The sequence below is a fragment of the Brachionichthys hirsutus genome, chromosome 11, assembly GCF_040956055.1.
Source record: "Brachionichthys hirsutus isolate HB-005 chromosome 11, CSIRO-AGI_Bhir_v1, whole genome shotgun sequence".
Classification (NCBI taxonomy): Eukaryota; Metazoa; Chordata; class Actinopteri; order Lophiiformes; family Brachionichthyidae; genus Brachionichthys; species Brachionichthys hirsutus.
In genome coordinates, this window is record NC_090907.1 from 3,053,286 (window position 1) to 3,071,861 (window position 18,576).

An 18,576-nucleotide genomic window follows, 5' to 3' on the forward strand; every position below is an offset into this window, starting at 1 on the left:
ATGAGCAGCAGGAAGCAGCGCGACAGGTCTTTGGTTTCTCCTTTGCTCCAACACTCCCTTCAGAGGTAAAGAAGGAAGAGAGGTGTCTCGCTCTCCTTGCCTTCTGCCCCCCCCCCCCAGGGTTGGGGTCCCCTCCTGCTGCTGTCACTGTCCCCTTTCTGCCTCTTATTCAGTTGGATTTCTGTCCAACTCCATATATGGGTGTGGGGTGGGGGCAACTTGTGCAGACTTTGCCGTGTACTTGATTGAGATTAGCGTTCATAAAGGTTTACTGCCCCCCCCCCACCCCCCTCTGTGGTATTCCGTGTTCGCTGTACAACGGTGCTTCAAGGAATGAGCTGTTCTGACTCCATCAGGTGTACATTTCCTTTTTTCAGCGTTGCTATAGAGATGTGATTGTGTAAAGCAGACTCGATTCCCCGTCGTACCGTCGCCATCGGTTCCCGTCCCTCCACCGTCTCCGAATGTGCTGTGATGTCCTACGTTGTCCTCGTCCCCCTGATGATGCTGCTGAAATCATTGCCTGTTGTCGCTGATGTTTATTCTCAAGTGGACCGTTTGTTTGGTTATTGACGGGGGGTGAAGTGTCGCCATGGTAGCCAGACCCTGAGCTTGGACCGGCCGCAAAGAGGAACCAACCAACTCGTTTCCTGGTTTACACAAAATGATGGGAGATGTGGCGGGACAAAGAGGAACTTGACGCGTCACTTTGGACAGGCCTGATGTCACTTTGCTTTCGATTGAATCGTTTGCAGTTTTATTTCTCGGTTTGATCGGGGCGCCTCGGAGAATGTTTGCCGTTCTATTTGTTTTTAATTTGAGGAGTGACTTCCTTGTTATCTGTCGGTCGCCCTTCTCGACCTGCAAATATGTGTGTGTTTGTTGTTTTTTTTGTTTTTTTTTAAAATGCCCCCATCATTATTTTAACCCCCCCCCCCCCCTCTATCTTCCCTTCTCCCCTCCGTCCTCTGGTTTTTGCAGGGGGCGGTGTTTGCCAAAGCCATCATTCATGCTTGGAAGTGAGTGAAACCAACACAGACCGCATAAAAACTGCACCAGTTTCCAGCCTTAAAAGCCCCCCCCCCTACCTCTTACCCCCCCCCGGACGGTTTGAGGTGTCAGATACCTCACTGATGGTTAAGGGGTTTTGAGAGTTGCACAGGGACCCCTTAAGACGCTCATTAGCCTCCACTTTAGGCTCGACTGGACCAACCTGAGATCAATGTGCCTGGTAATGGGTCTGACTCTTAACTCCTCTTCCTCCTCCTCCTCCTCTCCTCACTCGCACCGTCCCTCTCATGCAAAAGCTGACCGACTGGACCTTTTATAGAACCGATCCTGAAACTCTGCATGGAGGTGGAGAGATGTTTGGGTAATCATGGGAGAGCTCCGGTTCCAGATATGTACAATGTTAATGAGAAGTATCTGCTTAAATAAAAACAAGTGATTAAAAACTGGATCGTGCATGCGTGTGTGCGTGTGTGCGTGTGTGCGTGCGTGCGTGTGTGTGTGTGTGTGTGTGTTACAGTAATGGCGTTCTAACCTGATGCAGCGTTTTTAGGCTGCATTACAGCTCATTTGTTTACCTTAGTTCTCATGAAAGCAGCAGGTCCAAACTACTTTTTTATTTTATTTAAATCTGACTAAATGCATTCCATGATCTCCATGGATTCCAGACAGACCACTGTTGGTAGAACAAGTACGTCTTTCAAACCGTTTCCACCGACAAACACTTAAACCGTTGCCGTCTGTGGAGACATTTTATTTTTGACACATTTTTCGTTTATCCCAATACTCATATTCTAATTGCTTATTTTACAACTGATCTCGTGCATAATGTTGCGGCTTCCTTTCCTGGTTTAGCCGCTGAGAGGTGTGTTGGGTCCTGCGTATTTATCCGACGCGCTAAAATGTCCGTACAGAGACGCGGAATCCCGGATGCGTTCACGGGTGGATTTATTTGAGGCACAAGCACGGCGGTACTGGCGATGAACAAAGTCCGAAAGGTACATTGCACGGACGAATAATGGACCGGTGAAATGAACCATGGAATACAGACAAAGCGGCCAACAAGAGTCACGGCTACCCAACTGCCTCTCCCCTGGCTCCGTGTCCCCGGTGAGTGCGCACCTCACACATGCCCACGCCCACGGGCACACCCACTCCCAAGCTATACTCACATTCACCACACGGGGCAGCCGACACACACATGCATTCGGTGCCCACCGTACCTACACATAATAAGCCTGAATTTAAAAACCTGTGGCATCATAATGAGGTTGTTGGCGTCCGCAGGGTTCTCCCTGATGCCAGCTTCTCTGGTTCTACTGGTTAGTCGCGTTCACGGCGCTGGGATCCGCTTCCGCCAAGGAGCCGACCGACCAAACGAGACGCCGCACACATTTCTTTGTTTTCATCCGCTGAGATCAGGTGGAGTGAGTTGCTACCTGCAAGTGTTGTGTACGTTCCATTTGAGTTCATGGCTGACTTCTTTCTCTGCTCTGCAGGCTCTCATCCCGTTCTCCTCTCGCACCCGGTCCAAATCCTTCCTCTCCTCTTTGGAGTGACCAGCACTGACATTAAGAAGAAGAGTCCAGACACACAAGTGAAGGCAGCAGATCCCGCAGACCAAGAGAGAGGGCCCCCCCCATCAGGCCCCCGGAACGCTCCATGGAGTGAGGTGATGTGACTGACCCTTGTACCAAACACAGCCAGTAACTGATCAGAACTGATCATTTTTTTACTCCTCTATTCTACGCTGCTGTAACTCCAAATTTCTCCTTGTGGGACTAATAAAGGAAATCTCTAATCTACCGCTAACTTGTCTGTCTCCGTTTTAGCAGTTACATCAAATGACCACTATAACCCCCCCCCCCCCCCCCCCCCCCCCAGATAAACACTGTTGAAAAAGTTTCAGAAAATTATTTTTTAAATAAATATAGTTTTTCAAGGTTCAGTATTTTACGAAGTAAAAAATAGCCTGTCTCTTCTCGCCCCCTGGTGGACGAATGATGAAATAACTGGAAGATGTTTTTGGGCATTTCTGTCCTGCAGCTTATAAATAAACGTGATTGAATATACACCAAACTTACTGAGGTGCGTCAAGAATTCTGACAAGAAAAAAAAAGCATCAACAAAATGAGTTCAAGTAAAGTGTCCTTTAATCGTGTCCTTTCATCAAAGCATCCACTTTGCTTTTCAATTCACAAACGGAGGGCAGCAGCTGACTGACTGGACACAGTGTGCTGGTGTCTGGTGTCGAACAGATTTAGTCCTCACCATAAAAAACATGCTTGTGCAACACGATCACTTCACCGTCATACAAGCTGTAAGCACACAAAGGAAAGGAAAACTCAGAGGGAAGCCTGCAGCCGGAAAAACTGAAAGCTCAACACAACACAGCTGGACCGAGAGGCTCGTTTTTTGAGGGTAAATAACATAAATCCACAAAGACATTCTTTTATTTCAGTAGTAAGAGCCGTTACTCTTACATGTGGTAACGTATTCACAGCATTTAAACTGAAATTCTGGTGAAGAAAATGATTTATTTGCCGTCCCAAACATCTCTGTATACCCAAAACTCTCATTGCGGTAGAAACTAAAACGCAGTTGTGTTTTCTGGGGGGGTTTTTATCCAGCAAAATGTGCACATTTCCCCCCACTGCTATGTCCCAGGACCTTTTTACTGAGAACTGATGGAAAACCATGAGTTGCCATATCTGAAGATCCGATGAAGGCGCTCTGGCAGCCCGTGTGGTGGGATCAGTGAACCAGGTAGATTCTGATGCTGGGAGGGACGGAGCAGAATAAATTAATTGCTCAATAGAAAATGCATAAATATTAGCGTTAATCTGAAACCAGTACAAGACCTCTAACCACCAGTTCAATGAAAATACGTTCACTGTGATGTTTACTGGTGTAGGCCTAAATGATAGTAAAGGAGCATTAAAGGCTCCACACGAGGCGTAGGTAAATCAAACATGTCGCAAACACGCCTGTATCCTTCTGTCTGTCCCTAAAACTGCAAAAAAAATTAAATTACAAAAATCAGCAGCATTGAAGTGGTTCCCTATCAGCCTTTAAAAATATCTACCAGCAAAAAAACGCTGGCTATAAAATGTCTTTCTGAGAAAGCAATTAAAAGGCCCTTCTGGGTTGCATTCAGGTGCATCTGGAATTCACAGTCCTCCTGGACGTCATGGCTCCGAGCATCAACCCGTCACCATGGCGACCATCGACCCGTCCGTCGACTAGTCGCTCGTCTTCTTGCTATTTTCTTTGGCTAGTCTCAGTCTGGACAGGATGTGCTTCTTCGGGAACTTTAAAGTCGTGCACCCGAACTGGCTCACCCCCCCAGTGCCTCCTGGGAGTTTCTCGCGTCTCTGGACCCAGCTGCGCCAGCCGGGCTTCCAGCAATATACGCTGTCGTAGAACCGCGAGCCGTTCTCCCCGCCCAACACGTAAATCCTTCGGTTCCACCTGGCCACGCCTCCCGCTGCAATCCGCCGGGGGAGCCCGGGGAACGCGGCGGGGCATGGAGCCCGGTCGCTTCCACCCCCTGCGTTCCCCCGTTGCTCTGGGGCGACTGTTACCCCTCCCCCCGTCACCTCCCTGTCTGCCCCAGAGCCCCTGTCCTCTCTGAAGAACAACACCCGCCCGGTGGCGTCTAATGTTTCCAGATTGGTGTAGTTCCCGTCCAGGAACTTCGTAGTGTCCCTCGTGTACCCCCCGATGGCGCAGACCCCCCCACGGACGGCCACTCCTCCGGCGAGGCAGGTGGCGCCGCTGTCCAGAGCCACACGCGTCCAGCAGTCCGTTAGCGTGTGATAAATCAGGACCCCCGAGTGGACCGCGGCTCGATTCTGCTCGAGCGTGGTTCCGCCCAGAAGGTAAAGCCGCCCCCGTAGCGCCGCGCAGGCAAACGCGCGCAGAGGGAACGGCAGCCGAGGCCCCGGAGCCCACCGGAGCGTCGTCAGCTCCAGGGTCTCGCTGGAGTCCAGCAGGGCGGAGCGGTTGCTGCCCCCCAAGGCGTACAGCGACTCCCCGCAGCCCAGCAGGCCCAGCATGGCCCGCGGATGCGCCATGGACGGCTGCTCCTTCCAGCGGTCCAGCACGGCATCGTACTCGTGCACGGCCGCAGACACGGTGCCGGTACGCAGGATCCCCCCCGCTACAAAAAGACGGTCGCCCACGGCGGTGCAGCCGGGACTGACCAGCGAACCCAGCGCCGCTAACTTCTTCCACCTCCCCGACCGGGGGTCGAAGCAGTCCACGGTGTAGTCCCCGCCGGCCGTGCTCTCATCTTCCCGAGGCGTCAGGTCCACGCAGACGATCTTCTTCTCAAACATGCCCTCCCGTGGCCTCAGGGGACCCCCGAGACCTTCGCCGGCTGCAGCGCTCCACAGTTCCTGGCGCAGTCTTACGCTCTCCTCCGGGGACAGCAGTCCGGGCCGCAGGTGGTGAAGCAGCGCCGGCATGTGGCCGTAACGATCCAGCGGCCGGTGCTCCGCCCATCGGCGCGCCGCGTCGTAGACCTCGGCTTCGGAGTCCACGCCCAGGCGGTCGGAGCTCAGGAGGCTGCCCAGGGTGCCGTGGTCCAGCAGGAGGAAGTCTTTCTGCCGGGCCACGCGAGGGAAGTGCTGGGCCACGAGGCGCAGGGAGGCCCGCAGGAGCAGCTGGTCGTGGTGCGAGCGGGCCAGGGAGTACATCCCCAGGCAGTTGTCCACCGAGAGGTGCTCGAAAAGGAATCTGGAGAGGAAAAGGGACAAGTGGAGGGAATAAAATCAAAAATCCACAACAGAGAAGCGCTGATTTGATAAAACAGCGCCCCCCCCCCCCCCCCCCCCTCATTCTACCTGGAGCACAAGTCTTGAAGAGGGATGACCTGAAGCCGGTTGGAAGCCACGAACAGATCTTCAGCCGTGTCCAGCGACAGCCCCGCCTCGCCGCTGTACACAAACCGAATGACCGTCTCCATGACGGCCGGCGTCACTTCCTCCAGTCGGATCTCAGCGAGGCGGGACTCGACGAGCGGGCTGGTGAACATGGCTCGAAAGTACGGGCTCACGGCGGCCAAGAGGACCCTGGGGGGGGGGGAGAGAGAGACAGATGGAAGAATGGAAGGTGGGTGTACTTCTATATTTACAGCGTTTGTTTTTGATGCACATTCATGTTTGGCGTCTTTCCCCAAAGGGTCAAAACCCACTTCCTGCAGAACAGAACAGGCCTGCGTGAAAGAAACGAGTCGCATCTGCTCTGCGTTCTATGTCAGAATAATATATTCAATAAATAATCAATCGCTGGAGGCTCAGATTCCTCAAGTCGTACCTGTGACACACGAACTTTTCCCGCTCGACAAGTAGCGTGACGTCACACAGCTGCTGCGCATCCAGGAGCTGTTTCAATCCTAAAGCGCAACAGAGATTAGAGAGAGAGAGAGAGAGAGAGAGAGAGACACTGAAGACATGTCTCCGTCTCACCGAGTGTGATGTAGTCTCCCAGCGGTGTGCTGCTGCTGTCGGGGAAGTCCTCCTCCTCTGAGTCGCTGTCTGACAGAGGCTCTCCCCCCCCCACACCCCTGTCCTGCCATGGCTGGGGATGCCAGGTGGTGGCGCCCCGCTGCACAGCGTTCATCTGAGGGAAATTATTTCATTTTAAATAGACTATTAGCAGTTTAGTTTGCAATTACTAACTAAAAAAAAGAAAGAAACATTTAAATTAAATAAAAATAGAACTCATAAATGCTACACATTTGAAAATCACGTGTCAAATCACCATGACAACCTTCATGGATTTAAGTTTAGTCACGAAGTCTCTCGGCATCCCAATTTTTCCTGTTCTTGTAGACAAAGGCTTCGATGCTGGAATTCAAAGATGCGAACCACAGCTGGACCCGCAAGTCCAGGACGGGTCAGCGCCGACACGGACGTGCTGAGACGCTGTTTTGTAGAGCAGTGAAAGCGTATGAAACCAGGAATACTAAAGGAACGTGAAGCCTTTGACTCTGTGGAATGGGCTAAGATTCCTCCAGGATCCAGGAATGCTGGATTCCTGCATATGCATCCCATTTGAAGACGTTCATAGCAGCTAAATACGAGTCTGAAGTACTAGAGGCTTGTAATTAAGGGACGGAATCATTTTGAGATTGCAGTAGTCGGTAAAAGCAGCATTTTTAGCACGGATTATTGATTTCAAACATCTGAATATTAGCGTGTTCTCACAATGAACCACATTCACGTGTGATAGTCTCCCAAATGACTATAGCTGCAAGACGACGCTACAAACCTGTTATAACAGGTTAGCATTTTTATTTTACTAGAAAGGAGGAATCCAAAAAGTAACTTGTTGTCATTTCAGTTTAAAACATGAGTTGATAAATTGGATTTTAAGCTTTTTTTAATCACCTTTGCTCTTCTTCTCGTTTCCACCGTGAAGGCCGGTCGCGTCTCGCCTCCAACAGGAATTAGTGAGGCAGTTTTAAAAAAAACGCCAACTGTATCCTCGAATTAATCGATTACCGGAAGCTTCGAGGGGCTTTCCTCGCTCCCATCTGGGGATGCTTGTCCCCGGGCCTGTGGGGAAGACGAGTCGGGGCTCAACATGTCAACTGCCAGTCGGACAAAACTAGCTTACAAAGGACCGATTCTCCCGCGGTGCGTTGAGCATATCCTCCTCAACAACTATCAGTCCGCGCTTACATCCAAGATCGGTAGGAAAATGTGAACAGACCGTTTATAGAACCCGCAAATGAGAGGAATAACTGGAAACGCAGGTACAGCCGGCCGCACTTGTCACGTCTGAAAAGGGATTACTGCAACGTTAAACTTCCGCTCGTTTGATTGGCTGACCTTTGCCTCGTGACGAATGTTTGGGGCGGAGTCGTTCGAGTTTTCGATTACTAAAATAATAATAAAAATAAATATAGTATTTTCTGCACACATCATATAGGATATTTTCTATATGGGAAATAAATACAAGCAGCTTCTTTATTTTAATATAATTTTTTAATCACGAAATTCTAATTTCCGCGTTCGTGCTGCATTCATAGCAGAGAGGAACAATCTACTTATATTAAAAACCAAGAAAAAAAACGAGATAATTACCAAACAATATATATAAGCTTTAGTAAAATGTTACACTCTGCTTTCATTTGAGTTCAAAATCCAACGTGATTTAAAAAGACTTAGCTTTCGAAAAACACGAGTAAAGGCTGACGAAGACTGAACCGGGGAGAATAAACTATTCCTGCACGACGTGAACGCAACGTTAAAAAAAATGGCGACCTACATGAGCACGATTGTCAGACTCGGAGGCGCTGCATTCACGCCGGTTTTAAGACAATGTGTAAGGCGGATGGGTGTCCGGAGCAGTTTGTACGAGCACGTCCGGATGGGCTATAGCGACAAGCCCGAACTGGACATGAGGGCCGTGTGTGAGGAGACCGACGACGTGATCGCGAACGCGCAGAACAGGAAGGCGGACCTGCAGGGCGACGACGTCAGGAAGATCGTAATGCTTGTTTGTTCTTGAGCCCTGTACACATTATTGTTGTTCCATACGTGACCTACTGGAAATACATACAAGACTAATATATAGAATATATAATAATATGTTAATACGCTGAATGTTCTGATGTTAAATTTAGCTGAATTTTCAGATGTGCTGTTCTGTTGGTGTTTCAGTAGATCTCACTGGATGTTTGTGCTTATTTGCAGGTGCAGGTGTGGAAAGAGCTGCAGGCAGTGAGAACAGAAATCTCAGAGCTGGAAGAGCAGAAAAGTCACATCAGTAACATCGTCCAAAAATTAGTGGTCAGTATAAACTACTTTATAGAAGTACTGATGTTTGTGTTTTTTTGATTTTCAGCTGCCTCATCATTTCTGTCTAAACCACTTGTGTAATAATCTTTTCCTCACAGACTGAGAATAACAACAAATCCAAGACAAACGTGAGTTTGATTCATGCAGACATACTTTATTGTTTTAGGCAGATTTGCTCCATTATCCTTTTAGAACAGTCCGTCTTTGCTTTTTGTTTTTACCTTGCAGCTACCAGAGTACACCCAGGCCCGACAGACAGGCAGAGAGATCCGCAAACGACTGAACCAGCTGTACCTCAGGGCCACCAAGCTGGAGGAGGAACACTACATACAGGCACTCAGACTGCCCAACAGCACTCATCCTGATGTGGTGAGTTACACAACCACACACAGAAACGGACACAAACACAAGCAGAGCATCGAGGGAGACATTTTCACTGGCATAGTGAATTTTTGAAACGTTCTTTTTCAGCCGGTTGGAGATGAGCGCCAGGCGAGGGTCGTAGAGCTGGTTGGGCAGAAGCCAGGTAAGGGATGCGATCCATGACTGATCAATAATTGCCCATGAATATTTTACCTTTGTGTATTTCAGAGTTTGAATCTCATCCTCTTCTGTCTGTGCTGTAGAGTTTGACTTCAAGCCTCGAGGACATGTTGAGCTGGGGGAGGAGCTGGGACTCATCAGGCAGAGGTTAACGGCGCCATCTTTGTTGTAATTACTTCTCCAGATTCATTTTCCAGCGTATCTGCTGTTTGTCCACTTCTTGATATAAGCGAGGATTTTTATCTGCTCATCCTTGAAGAGCAAAATGCTACTTTGTTTGAAAGCACAAACCAGAAGGACCTAAAAAAAAAAAGCACTCGGAGAGCGCAGACCTCCACCAAGCAGCTCATCCCCCTCCTAACTGGATTTACACCGTCCGCACGGTGATCTGGATCTTAATCAAAAGGTTCTAAATTGTTCTTGGTATCTTTATACACCAACCATGAAAAGTCAAAGTGAATCAGAGTTTTAACTAATTTTTGAATCTGTAAATGAAATTTTCAATGTAATATTTTTTTTTTTCATGACCTCATTCTTGATCAGATCCTGAAGACATTTTGCACAATAGTGCATGTCGGACCCCTTTGTTACTGCGATATTTGCGGAACGCATATTTTACAAGATATGACCAAAAAAAAAAGCCTGCCTCCATTATAAGTAATATAGGAGAATCTAGATTGTATTTTTTATCCAGACAGGTTTCCGGATCTCTTTCAAAATTTAACGGGATCTCCGAGATACCAAGACCCATCTTCAGATTTATTTTCCTCAAGATCCATTAAGCAGTTTTTCCGTAATCCTGCTAACAGTCAAACAAACAGACAGACGATGCATAACTCCCGTTGCCGCGGTAATAACATGTCGCTCTAGAATTTGACGATGCAACATTGATTTGGAGTGTTAACACTTTCTACCTCTTCCTTCGCCTGCAGCCATTTATCGCACGTCTCAGGCCACAGGTCCTACTATCTACGGGGAGCGGGGGCCACATTTCAGACCGCACTCCAAAACTTTGCCCTTGACAGGCTCCAGCCACTGGTAGGCACCCGTCAATCCTTCTCCATGCCCTAAATCTGCAAATGTATATTTGTGTTCTGTTAACATCGAGCAGAGCAACACGTTTCTCCTTGAATCCCGCAGGGTTTCATTCCCATGGCTGTTCCTGACATGCTCAGGGGGGCCGTGTTTGTGAGTAGCGCGATTCTGTCATTTTCACTTTTTAATTCATGGAAGACATTAAACATAAAGGAATAGTTCACTTAAAAAAAAATTACAATTCAATTATTATTCTTGCTCCGTTGTCACTTTCATGCTGATGTAAAGTCAGGGGAGTTTAATTTTAATGCACAATTATTCCGGATGAATTGATTGTTTAGATCTGTGTTTTTAATTTAAATGGCTAAAAAAAAAACACACTCAGAAATAAGAGCGTAAAGAGTATTTGTTTTGTTAGTAAAGTAACTCAACATCCTTCTCTCCCCGACTTCTCTTCGTCTCTTTCATCATCTTCAAGGAGGGTTGTGGTATGCAGCCCAACGCTCATCTCTCTCAGGTCTATTCACTGGACCCGGCCCGTTTCCAAGACCTCAACCTGGCTGGGACCGGAGAAGTCGGGGTGGCAGGTAAAACCTTGATCTGAAAAAACTCAGCATGTCTGTCCCGTTGTTCAACCTGTTGTGTGCGTGTTTCTCTTCTGCAGGCTTTTTTATGGATCACGCAATCAACTGGAAGGATCTGCCTGTCAGGTTAGGCGGAGCCTTGCTCTCCTGCATTCAGTAATTATATTCATAATCACGATCTCTTGATTGATCTCCGCTCTCTGTCTGCAGGACGGTGTGCAGCAGCACCTGCTACAGAGCAGAGACGGACACAGGCAGGGAGACGTGGGGCCTCTACAGAGTGCATCACTTCAACAAGGTCACACCAACACCAACATGCTGGGGGGGCGCAGCAGTTATAATACCGCTACCTTTTGTGTGTTTATGCTAATGAGCATTGTATGAACTTTGCGCGTCCAGATAGAGATGTTTGGAGTGACAGCTGATGAGACGGGAGAAGAGAGCGCTCGGCTGCTGGACGAGTTCGTGTCTTTGCAGAAAGAGCTTTTCTCTGCTCTGGAGCTACACTACAGGTCAGCATGTCCATTCACTTTGACTTGGTTACAATATTTTTGATGTTTTAGTTTGAATCGAGGCCGTTTTTTTTTTTAATATGTGGTTTTACTCAGGGTGCTGGATATGCCGACACAGGAACTGGGCGCTCCGGCGCATAGGAAGTACGACATCGAAGCGTGGATGCCTGGAAGGAACAGCTACGGAGAGGTAGGTCACTATGCCTTATGCAAACATTTAGGATGATGGATGCAGGGACAGAAACTTAATCATTGGCCACGTTCTTCCCTTGTCAATCAAATATGTTTAAAGTATTTATGGTACACAAATATATCTCCTCTCAACACGTCACACAAGTTTCAGGCTGGAAAGAGACTGTACAGCCAATATTTCTAAACTTGGAGTCCAATACTTCTGTTAAGTAAAAGAATGATGTTTTTTTTGGTATTGATTCTAATTGTCATTTTTTCCTTTTTCATGTCGTGACGGTTTTATTTTCATTTTTTTCAGATTTCCAGTGGTTCTAACTGTACAGACTACCAAAGCAGGCGCCTCAACATCCTGTATGAGAGAGAGGATGGCAGCCTGCAGTACGCCCACACAGTGAGACTGCAGATTGGGCTGACTTGCATTACCATGTATAGCTTAAGGAATGCCCCCCCCCCCCCTCCCCAAGATACATAATTATGTTTTCATTTCTTTAGGTGAACGCTACAGCTTGTGCTATCCCTCGAACCATCATTGCTATCCTCGAGACTCACCAGACCAAAGTAAGACACCAACATGAACCCGGAGAAAAAGCGCCGCAGGATTTCTCCTCTTTTAATTGTCTGGAAAAAGACTAAATAGTTCTGGAAAAATTGTCTTGAAAATGTTGTAATGAAAAAAAACAAAATGGTATCGAAACACTGACTCAGATTTTTGCCCTCAGAGACAATTACGGTGAAAGTTTGTCTGAAATGTATTTAGAAAAATAGCTCCTTAGTGCTCTTACTTTATCAATCGACAAACGATCGGTGTTGACCTGCGTGCAAAAATCATTTTAATACAATTTGTGATGCATTTCATATTATATTTAAATAATTAGAAGTACTAGACTCCATTTTTCTTTAACTACAGTATTAGTTGGCTCAGTTTCAATTCAAAAAAGATAAAATGAGAATAAGACAAATTAAATCATTGTTTGTGTAGACGTCACTTTTATTATTAATGATTTTGAGGCTCTTTCTTCTCGTTTGCTCCCATTGCATTGCCCCCCCCCCCCTCTGTCTCCCCAGGAAGGAACGGTTCGCGTCCCCAAAGTCCTGCAGCCTTATTTTGGACTGGAGACGATCGAGAAGCCAAAGTACACTCCACTGAAGTACATTGGGCCGAACCAGCAGAAAAAGCAAGCCAGGCCTTCCCCAAAGACCAGATGAGCCAAACGTTCGGGGCGCCGGTTCATCTGCAGCTCCGCGGAGTCCAAACGCAGGAGCAGATTGTCACCTTTCGTTTTACTGCAGCTGTAACGGTCGGGTTGGCTCATCAAAGAGATCACTAATAAAGATCAGCGCTGCTGACTTGGCACGTTTTCCCTCGTTCATAGGAGTCTGATATAACAGCAGCGCTGTGACCTTGAAGTGTGATTGGAAGAAGAACCATTTTAATGTCCTGCATTTTTATGACGATCTTTTTTACATTTTACCTTGTAATAAGGTGATTTTCACCACGCGATGGACGCATCGATCTGTAATTCGAGACGTTCCTCCGCTGTGACATGTCTGTGCGGCACCTTGACCGGGTTTGGGCTCTGATCCAGTCACCTGACAGACGCGCACTGCGCGCACGGCGGAAGCTCCAGCGCGCTATTTCAAGGTTCTCTCTCCAGCAGGGAACCAGTCCCCCCCCCCCCCCCGGATCCGATGGGGGTTCTGACCGCCGTGCTGTTCGCCTGGGCTGCCGTCGGAGGTGAGTTTCCATCCCGATCCCATCGCAGCCCTTTTTTTTTTATTTTTTTTGTCTCCTTCCCGCGGACAGAATGAAGCAGGCAGCGGACAAACCTCGTCTCTCTCACGGCCGTTTAAAAATGCGCATCTTTTTTAATTCTGTTATTTTTGTACATGAAACTAACTGTGGTAACAGGCGAGCCGTTATAACAATGTAATAACGCGTTATGGAGCAGAAAGGTGCGTTTCATCCTGCATTACGACGGAAGCCTCGGGGCTTTGGACTAATGGGCTGAAGCGGTTACATAATGTCTCTGCGCCTCAGTCTGTCTCTGTCTCCGTCGGGACTCGTCCTGATGTCTCCTGGTCGCGATGGACATTTTTGACTCTTTTTCTGCACCGAAGCAGTTCTCGTGGATTGAGCGGAACGGCGCATGTGTGCGCAAAACTGCGCGGCGCAACGCGCCAGAAAGGGCTGCATGCTTTAAAATCAGGGTCGGGGGTAGGGCTGCCTCCCGCAGACATGCGTGTAAACTGCAGCGGTGCGCTGCGTTCGGGTTCCAGATTGTCTCCCGCAGTGCGTAAAGGCAAGTCAAGCATCATCCGAGCGAAGCAGCCTCCAGTTCCAGCCCGCTTTAATCCCGTCATTCCGATTTCAACCTTTTAGAGCTGGGCTGCTAATCAAATAAAAAAGAACACACCTTCATCACCATCATCATCATCGTCATCACCAGGACATGAAGAACGTTACAGGGCCCGGACTGTGGCTCACGTGTCTGCAGGGAGGGGGCTTCGGCTAGTGTGATTGATCTGATCTGGCTTTGGGCTGATCACAGGTCTATGTCAGATCAAAGTATTGGAACCCGAGTCTCAGGTCAGATCAAAGTATTGGAACCCTCTCAGGTGTCTCAGGCTGCATCGTTGCCTCTGGAGGAGTTTAAGGGTCACCGTCCTTACTGGACAAGAACCTCTGGGCCACGTCGGATGAGAAAGGCTTTAAGAAGTGGTCGTTGAATGTATTTATATCAAATCAATGTTGTAAATGTGAAATATATATAAAGGGCATCTGATTATGAATGCATGTGTTAAAGCAGGGGTCCCCAAACTACGGCCCGCGGGCCAGATCCGGCCCATTTCCACATTTGGCCTGGCCCCCTGAACAATACCAGAGACCCAAAATAAAGTTTACTTATTTTCCTTTCCATACAACATGAGTAGCCTCCCTTTTATCTTTAATGATGGTCACATACGGCCAGAAAGTTAGTGTTCCAATGTTCTGTAATATCAACTTATTACATAGTAATTACTTTGTAATAACTTTGTAATATACTTTGTAATAACAGGGCAGGTTTCCTCACCTCCACGGTGGCATAGTTGGCAGCATTGTGGAGGGGGGCAAAATGGCCCTGGTATCGAATCCCACTACGGGAATGAGGTGGAGCAGGGGCAACAGGGTAGGTCCAGGGCACGCCTGAGCGGAGTGGAGTGGACCAGTGGTCCAGTTCACTCCGCCCAGGCAAGGCCCTGGGCCTACCCTGCCGCCCCTACTCCACCCCCACTCCCGCAGTTGGATGCGAACCCAGTTCCTCCGGCTGTGAGTCGGTAACCCTACCAACCACGCCACCGTATAGGTGAGGAAACTTGAGGTATTACTAAAGTCGTACCTGTCAAATAATAAGTAGATATCTCAGACCACGGCGTGTTGTTATGTTGTTCTGTGTTGCTATGTTGTTGTTTTGCTATGTTGTGCTTTTTCCTTTTGTGTTATGTGGAGTGGGCGTGTCTCAGGACAGGTGACGTCGTACTGGATTCAAAACCAGTGCCTCTGGTCTAAAGTCAACAATGCTACTGTCTATGTATCCTAATGTTTGATGGGGTAACATCTAGGTGGTGTAGTGGGTAGTGCACTTGACTCCCTGCTAGAGGATCCTGGGTTCGAAACCAAGGCGTGCAGCGTTTGGGTTTTTTACAATAATTTGAGGTTTCATGGACAAAATAATCAGAAATTGAAAAGTACATCGTCTAATCACTGCACCCAAATACAGGACCATAAAGAGAAGGCTGAACACAGATTGTGATCAATAATAATATTTACCGGTATGCGTTTCTGCTTGGTGTGCTTCTATTGATCTGTGGGCAGGGGGGGGGGATTGACGACCGATTTAGTGCTGGTGTAAATCAACACGCCAGCTAAAGCCTTCTGAGACGGGTTAATCTTTACCAAGCGATTATCTTCACGAGGAAACGGCTTGATCCAAAACCGTGAACAACGTGAACAAACTATATATGAAAAGCGAAATATATTGATTTTCTCTCCCCCTTCCCTCTTCTATCTTTGTGCTCCAGTGGGAAGCCGACCAGCATCCTCACCCCTGAACAATGCAAAGGTCAGAAACAAATGCTTTTCACTTCCCCCCTGTCATCCAGAAATACCTGAACATAGTTCAAAAAACATGTCCTGTAATTGTGTCTTATTTGTGTGTGTGTGTGTCCAGGTTGAATGTATCATACAGGAGACACTGAATGAAGATGGCCCACGACATGAATGTGGGGTACAGCAAGCAGGTGATACTGAACCTCTAATTATCTGCTCATCAATACTCCTATTGCATTATTATCCAGTGCTTATAGCCTAATGAACTATTTGTTTAGGTGAATAACAGAAACGCAGCTTGTTGGGTAAAGTGTTGTCTGCATCTAGACTAGAGTTAAGTGTGCAAATTGATGATGATGAATATATTTATATATTTATTAGATAGAATCTTGAATATTTATTAGATAGAATTGTGCAGGCATTGCTTTTTGCTTACTTTTGTTTTGAAGATGCGCCTCATTGTTTTGCAGAGGAGCTCGATGAAGTGCAGAGGCATCAGGGTTTCCTCAGGGAGCTGCAGAAGCTGGCCGTTGATGGTGAGGATAAATTCAATAAGCGACACACTTTGTATTTTTTAACAACATCCGGAGTTTGATTTGATATTTCATTTATTTTTATTAGGATTAAATTAATTGAAAGGATTCATTTTTTTTTAGAGGAGTGTCCGTTCTTATGTGACTGTTACAGAGAGAGAAAGGGAGCAGGAAGAGGAGAGGGAGCAATATGAATACAACCTGGCCAAGGATGAGAGCGACATGGAGCAGAGAGACAAGGAGGTGAACGAGAAAAAAGATGCGACCGAGACGGAGGACGGGAAAGAAGGAGAGGAAGAGAAAGATGACACTAAGCAGAAGATGATGGAGGAGCCACGCATTGAGGAGAGAGGAAGTGAAAATGAAGAGGAGCGAGCCAAGGAGCTTGAGGAGCTGCTCGCTGAAGACATCTACAAGAAAGGGATGGAGGAGAGGAATGACAAGGAGCTCAGAGAGCTGAAGAAGAAACGCTATGAATCGGCGAAAGAGAGGCAAAACCAGAAAGGCTCTGGAACAGAGGATAAAGAGGAGGTGGAGGAAAAGGCAGAAACCGAGGAGGACGTGGAGAATAAGAGCATTGAGGAGAAGCGAAAAAACGAGTTGGAGCTGATGGTGGAAAAGGAGAAAGTGGAGAAGGAGCTAAAGGAGCTCCTCAAAGAGCAAGCCGGCAAGAGCAAACCAGAGCAGGAGAGAGAGAGGAAGGAGAAACGGGAGGAGCTGGAAGAACTTGTAAGGAAGATGAAAAGGGTGCAGGAGAATGAGGAGCAGGAGGTGCAGGGCGGTCTAGATGAAACGACAGAGGAAGAGGAGAAGATTGGAAAGAAAGAGGCTGATGAAGAAAATGAGCCCAATGCAAAAGCAGAGACGGAAGACGGGGAAATGGGGGAGGAGGAAGAGGTGAAGAAGATGCCGCAGAAAAGAGTGATGGAAAAAGCGAGCGATGAAGCCACGCGGCAGTTTGAGCGAGAGAGGTACAAAGATGAGGAAGAAGAGGAGGAGGACGATCAGGATGAATTTGTTGGAGAGCATGAGGAGGGGCAGGGTGAGGATGAGGAAGACAATGAGGACGAGGATGCTGAAGGGGAGGTAAGTAAGTCTTGACCGTCCGAGGTGTTCCCGCCTCTCGGCTATAGCAAGCCGGGATCGGCTCCGGCAACTCCCGCGATCCATACAGCGGAAAAGCGGAAGAAAATGGATGGATGGATGGAAGAAAGCATAACTTTAGCAATTTGATTCACATTGATATCACTATTAGTTTAGAAGTTATTTACTAAACACACACAATATTAAATGTACAGTAGGCCGAAACACAAGTGTGCCCCCATTTTTTGGAAAAAGCCACCAGATAATATTAAAAAAAATTTAAGCTCCATTTCCTATAATGTTAACAAAAATTTGAAAGTGATCAAGAATCCAGAATCTCTTCTTCATCATCAAAATTTAATCACCTGTTCCCAACATTTCTTGTAAATTGCACCCCTTGCTCAAACTGAATCAGCAGATGTCAACCCGTCTTCTTCTTTTTTTTAATATTCTGATGTTTCTGTTCACAGGAGCTGCTGGAGATTGAAGCAGAGCTGCGCAAAGTTGCAGCCGAGCTGCGGGAGCTCCGTAAAGGATGAGAGACACAAACACAAACACACACACACAGAGCAGACTGACACACCCCTTTTGTTGCTACACGGCCACGCAATTCAGTTCACACGTTTTCCAATTTAACAGCCTTCAAAATCCCACAGCGTAGAAAAGTCTTCAGACGCGAATCTGTAACTGGACATGAGTAGAAACTGTACGTACTGTTGTTTGTTTCCTGCTTTTAGCTTGTCTGGGAAAAAGGCCACCGCAGTTTCCTCAGTGCATCCAATGCACTCTAGATGCAGAGTGACAATCTGAAAATCTTCGTTTCCATTTCTACCGATGTAAAATGCTGTTCGTAGGCTAAATCAGCGATTTCACTTTAGTTCCTATAACGGTGATGGATGCAAATCATTCTGCACTTTGTAGTCGCGTCTTTGACTGCAGATTGCCAATCGCATCAACACCAGGATGTTTCATATCTGAAGGCTAAGCAGCGCTTCTGTTCTGAGGGTAAAAACCACAATGGTGCATTCTTGGTAGTAATCTGTGCATTTCAATATATATTTTGTGCAATAATTGATCACTTTGTGCAAGCTGTTGCTGCTGATCTGACTGTTAACGATATGCATTGCTGATATTTCTGCAGAAAAGTAGTCATTGATAGTCTCCTCTTTCTTTCTTCGGTGATAAAGT

General features: G+C 47.4%; 3 protein-coding genes across 3 annotated transcripts; 2 read left to right on the forward strand and 1 right to left on the reverse strand.

The window, feature by feature from the left end:
* Positions 1 to 3,163: 3,163 nt before the first annotated feature.
* si:dkey-260j18.2 (uncharacterized protein LOC325231 homolog) lies at positions 3,164 to 7,443 on the reverse strand. Its single transcript, XM_068745562.1, has 5 exons — positions 7,404 to 7,443; positions 6,480 to 6,633; positions 6,328 to 6,406; positions 5,856 to 6,083; positions 3,164 to 5,748 (listed from the first exon to the last, which is right to left on the reverse strand). Exons 2-5 carry the CDS (start codon positions 6,631 to 6,633, stop codon positions 4,251 to 4,253), a joined length of 1,959 nt encoding a protein of 652 aa, XP_068601663.1. The 5' UTR covers positions 7,404 to 7,443; the 3' UTR covers positions 3,164 to 4,250.
* An 831-nt stretch (positions 7,444 to 8,274) lies between these two features.
* Positions 8,275 to 13,035, forward strand: sars2 (seryl-tRNA synthetase 2, mitochondrial). The gene is given in 15 exon segments (XM_068745535.1): positions 8,275 to 8,508; positions 8,715 to 8,810; positions 8,918 to 8,947; positions 9,048 to 9,188; positions 9,291 to 9,345; positions 9,446 to 9,509; positions 10,295 to 10,400; positions 10,503 to 10,550; positions 10,876 to 10,984; positions 11,062 to 11,107; positions 11,192 to 11,279; positions 11,381 to 11,683; positions 11,984 to 12,076; positions 12,178 to 12,243; positions 12,751 to 13,035. Coding segments are annotated over 15 exon segments (1,620 nt in total). The 3' UTR covers positions 12,892 to 13,035.
* Positions 13,036 to 13,374: 339 nt separating this feature from the next.
* On the forward strand, positions 13,375 to 18,249 carry LOC137901671 (golgin subfamily A member 6-like protein 22). The gene is made up of 6 exons (XM_068745716.1): positions 13,375 to 13,420; positions 15,745 to 15,785; positions 15,894 to 15,963; positions 16,243 to 16,308; positions 16,460 to 17,391; positions 17,859 to 18,249. The coding sequence occupies exons 1-6, from the start codon at positions 13,375 to 13,377 to the stop codon at positions 17,925 to 17,927; spliced, it is 1,224 nt and encodes a 407-aa protein (XP_068601817.1). The 3' UTR covers positions 17,928 to 18,249.
* Positions 18,250 to 18,576: the final 327 nt, after the last annotated feature.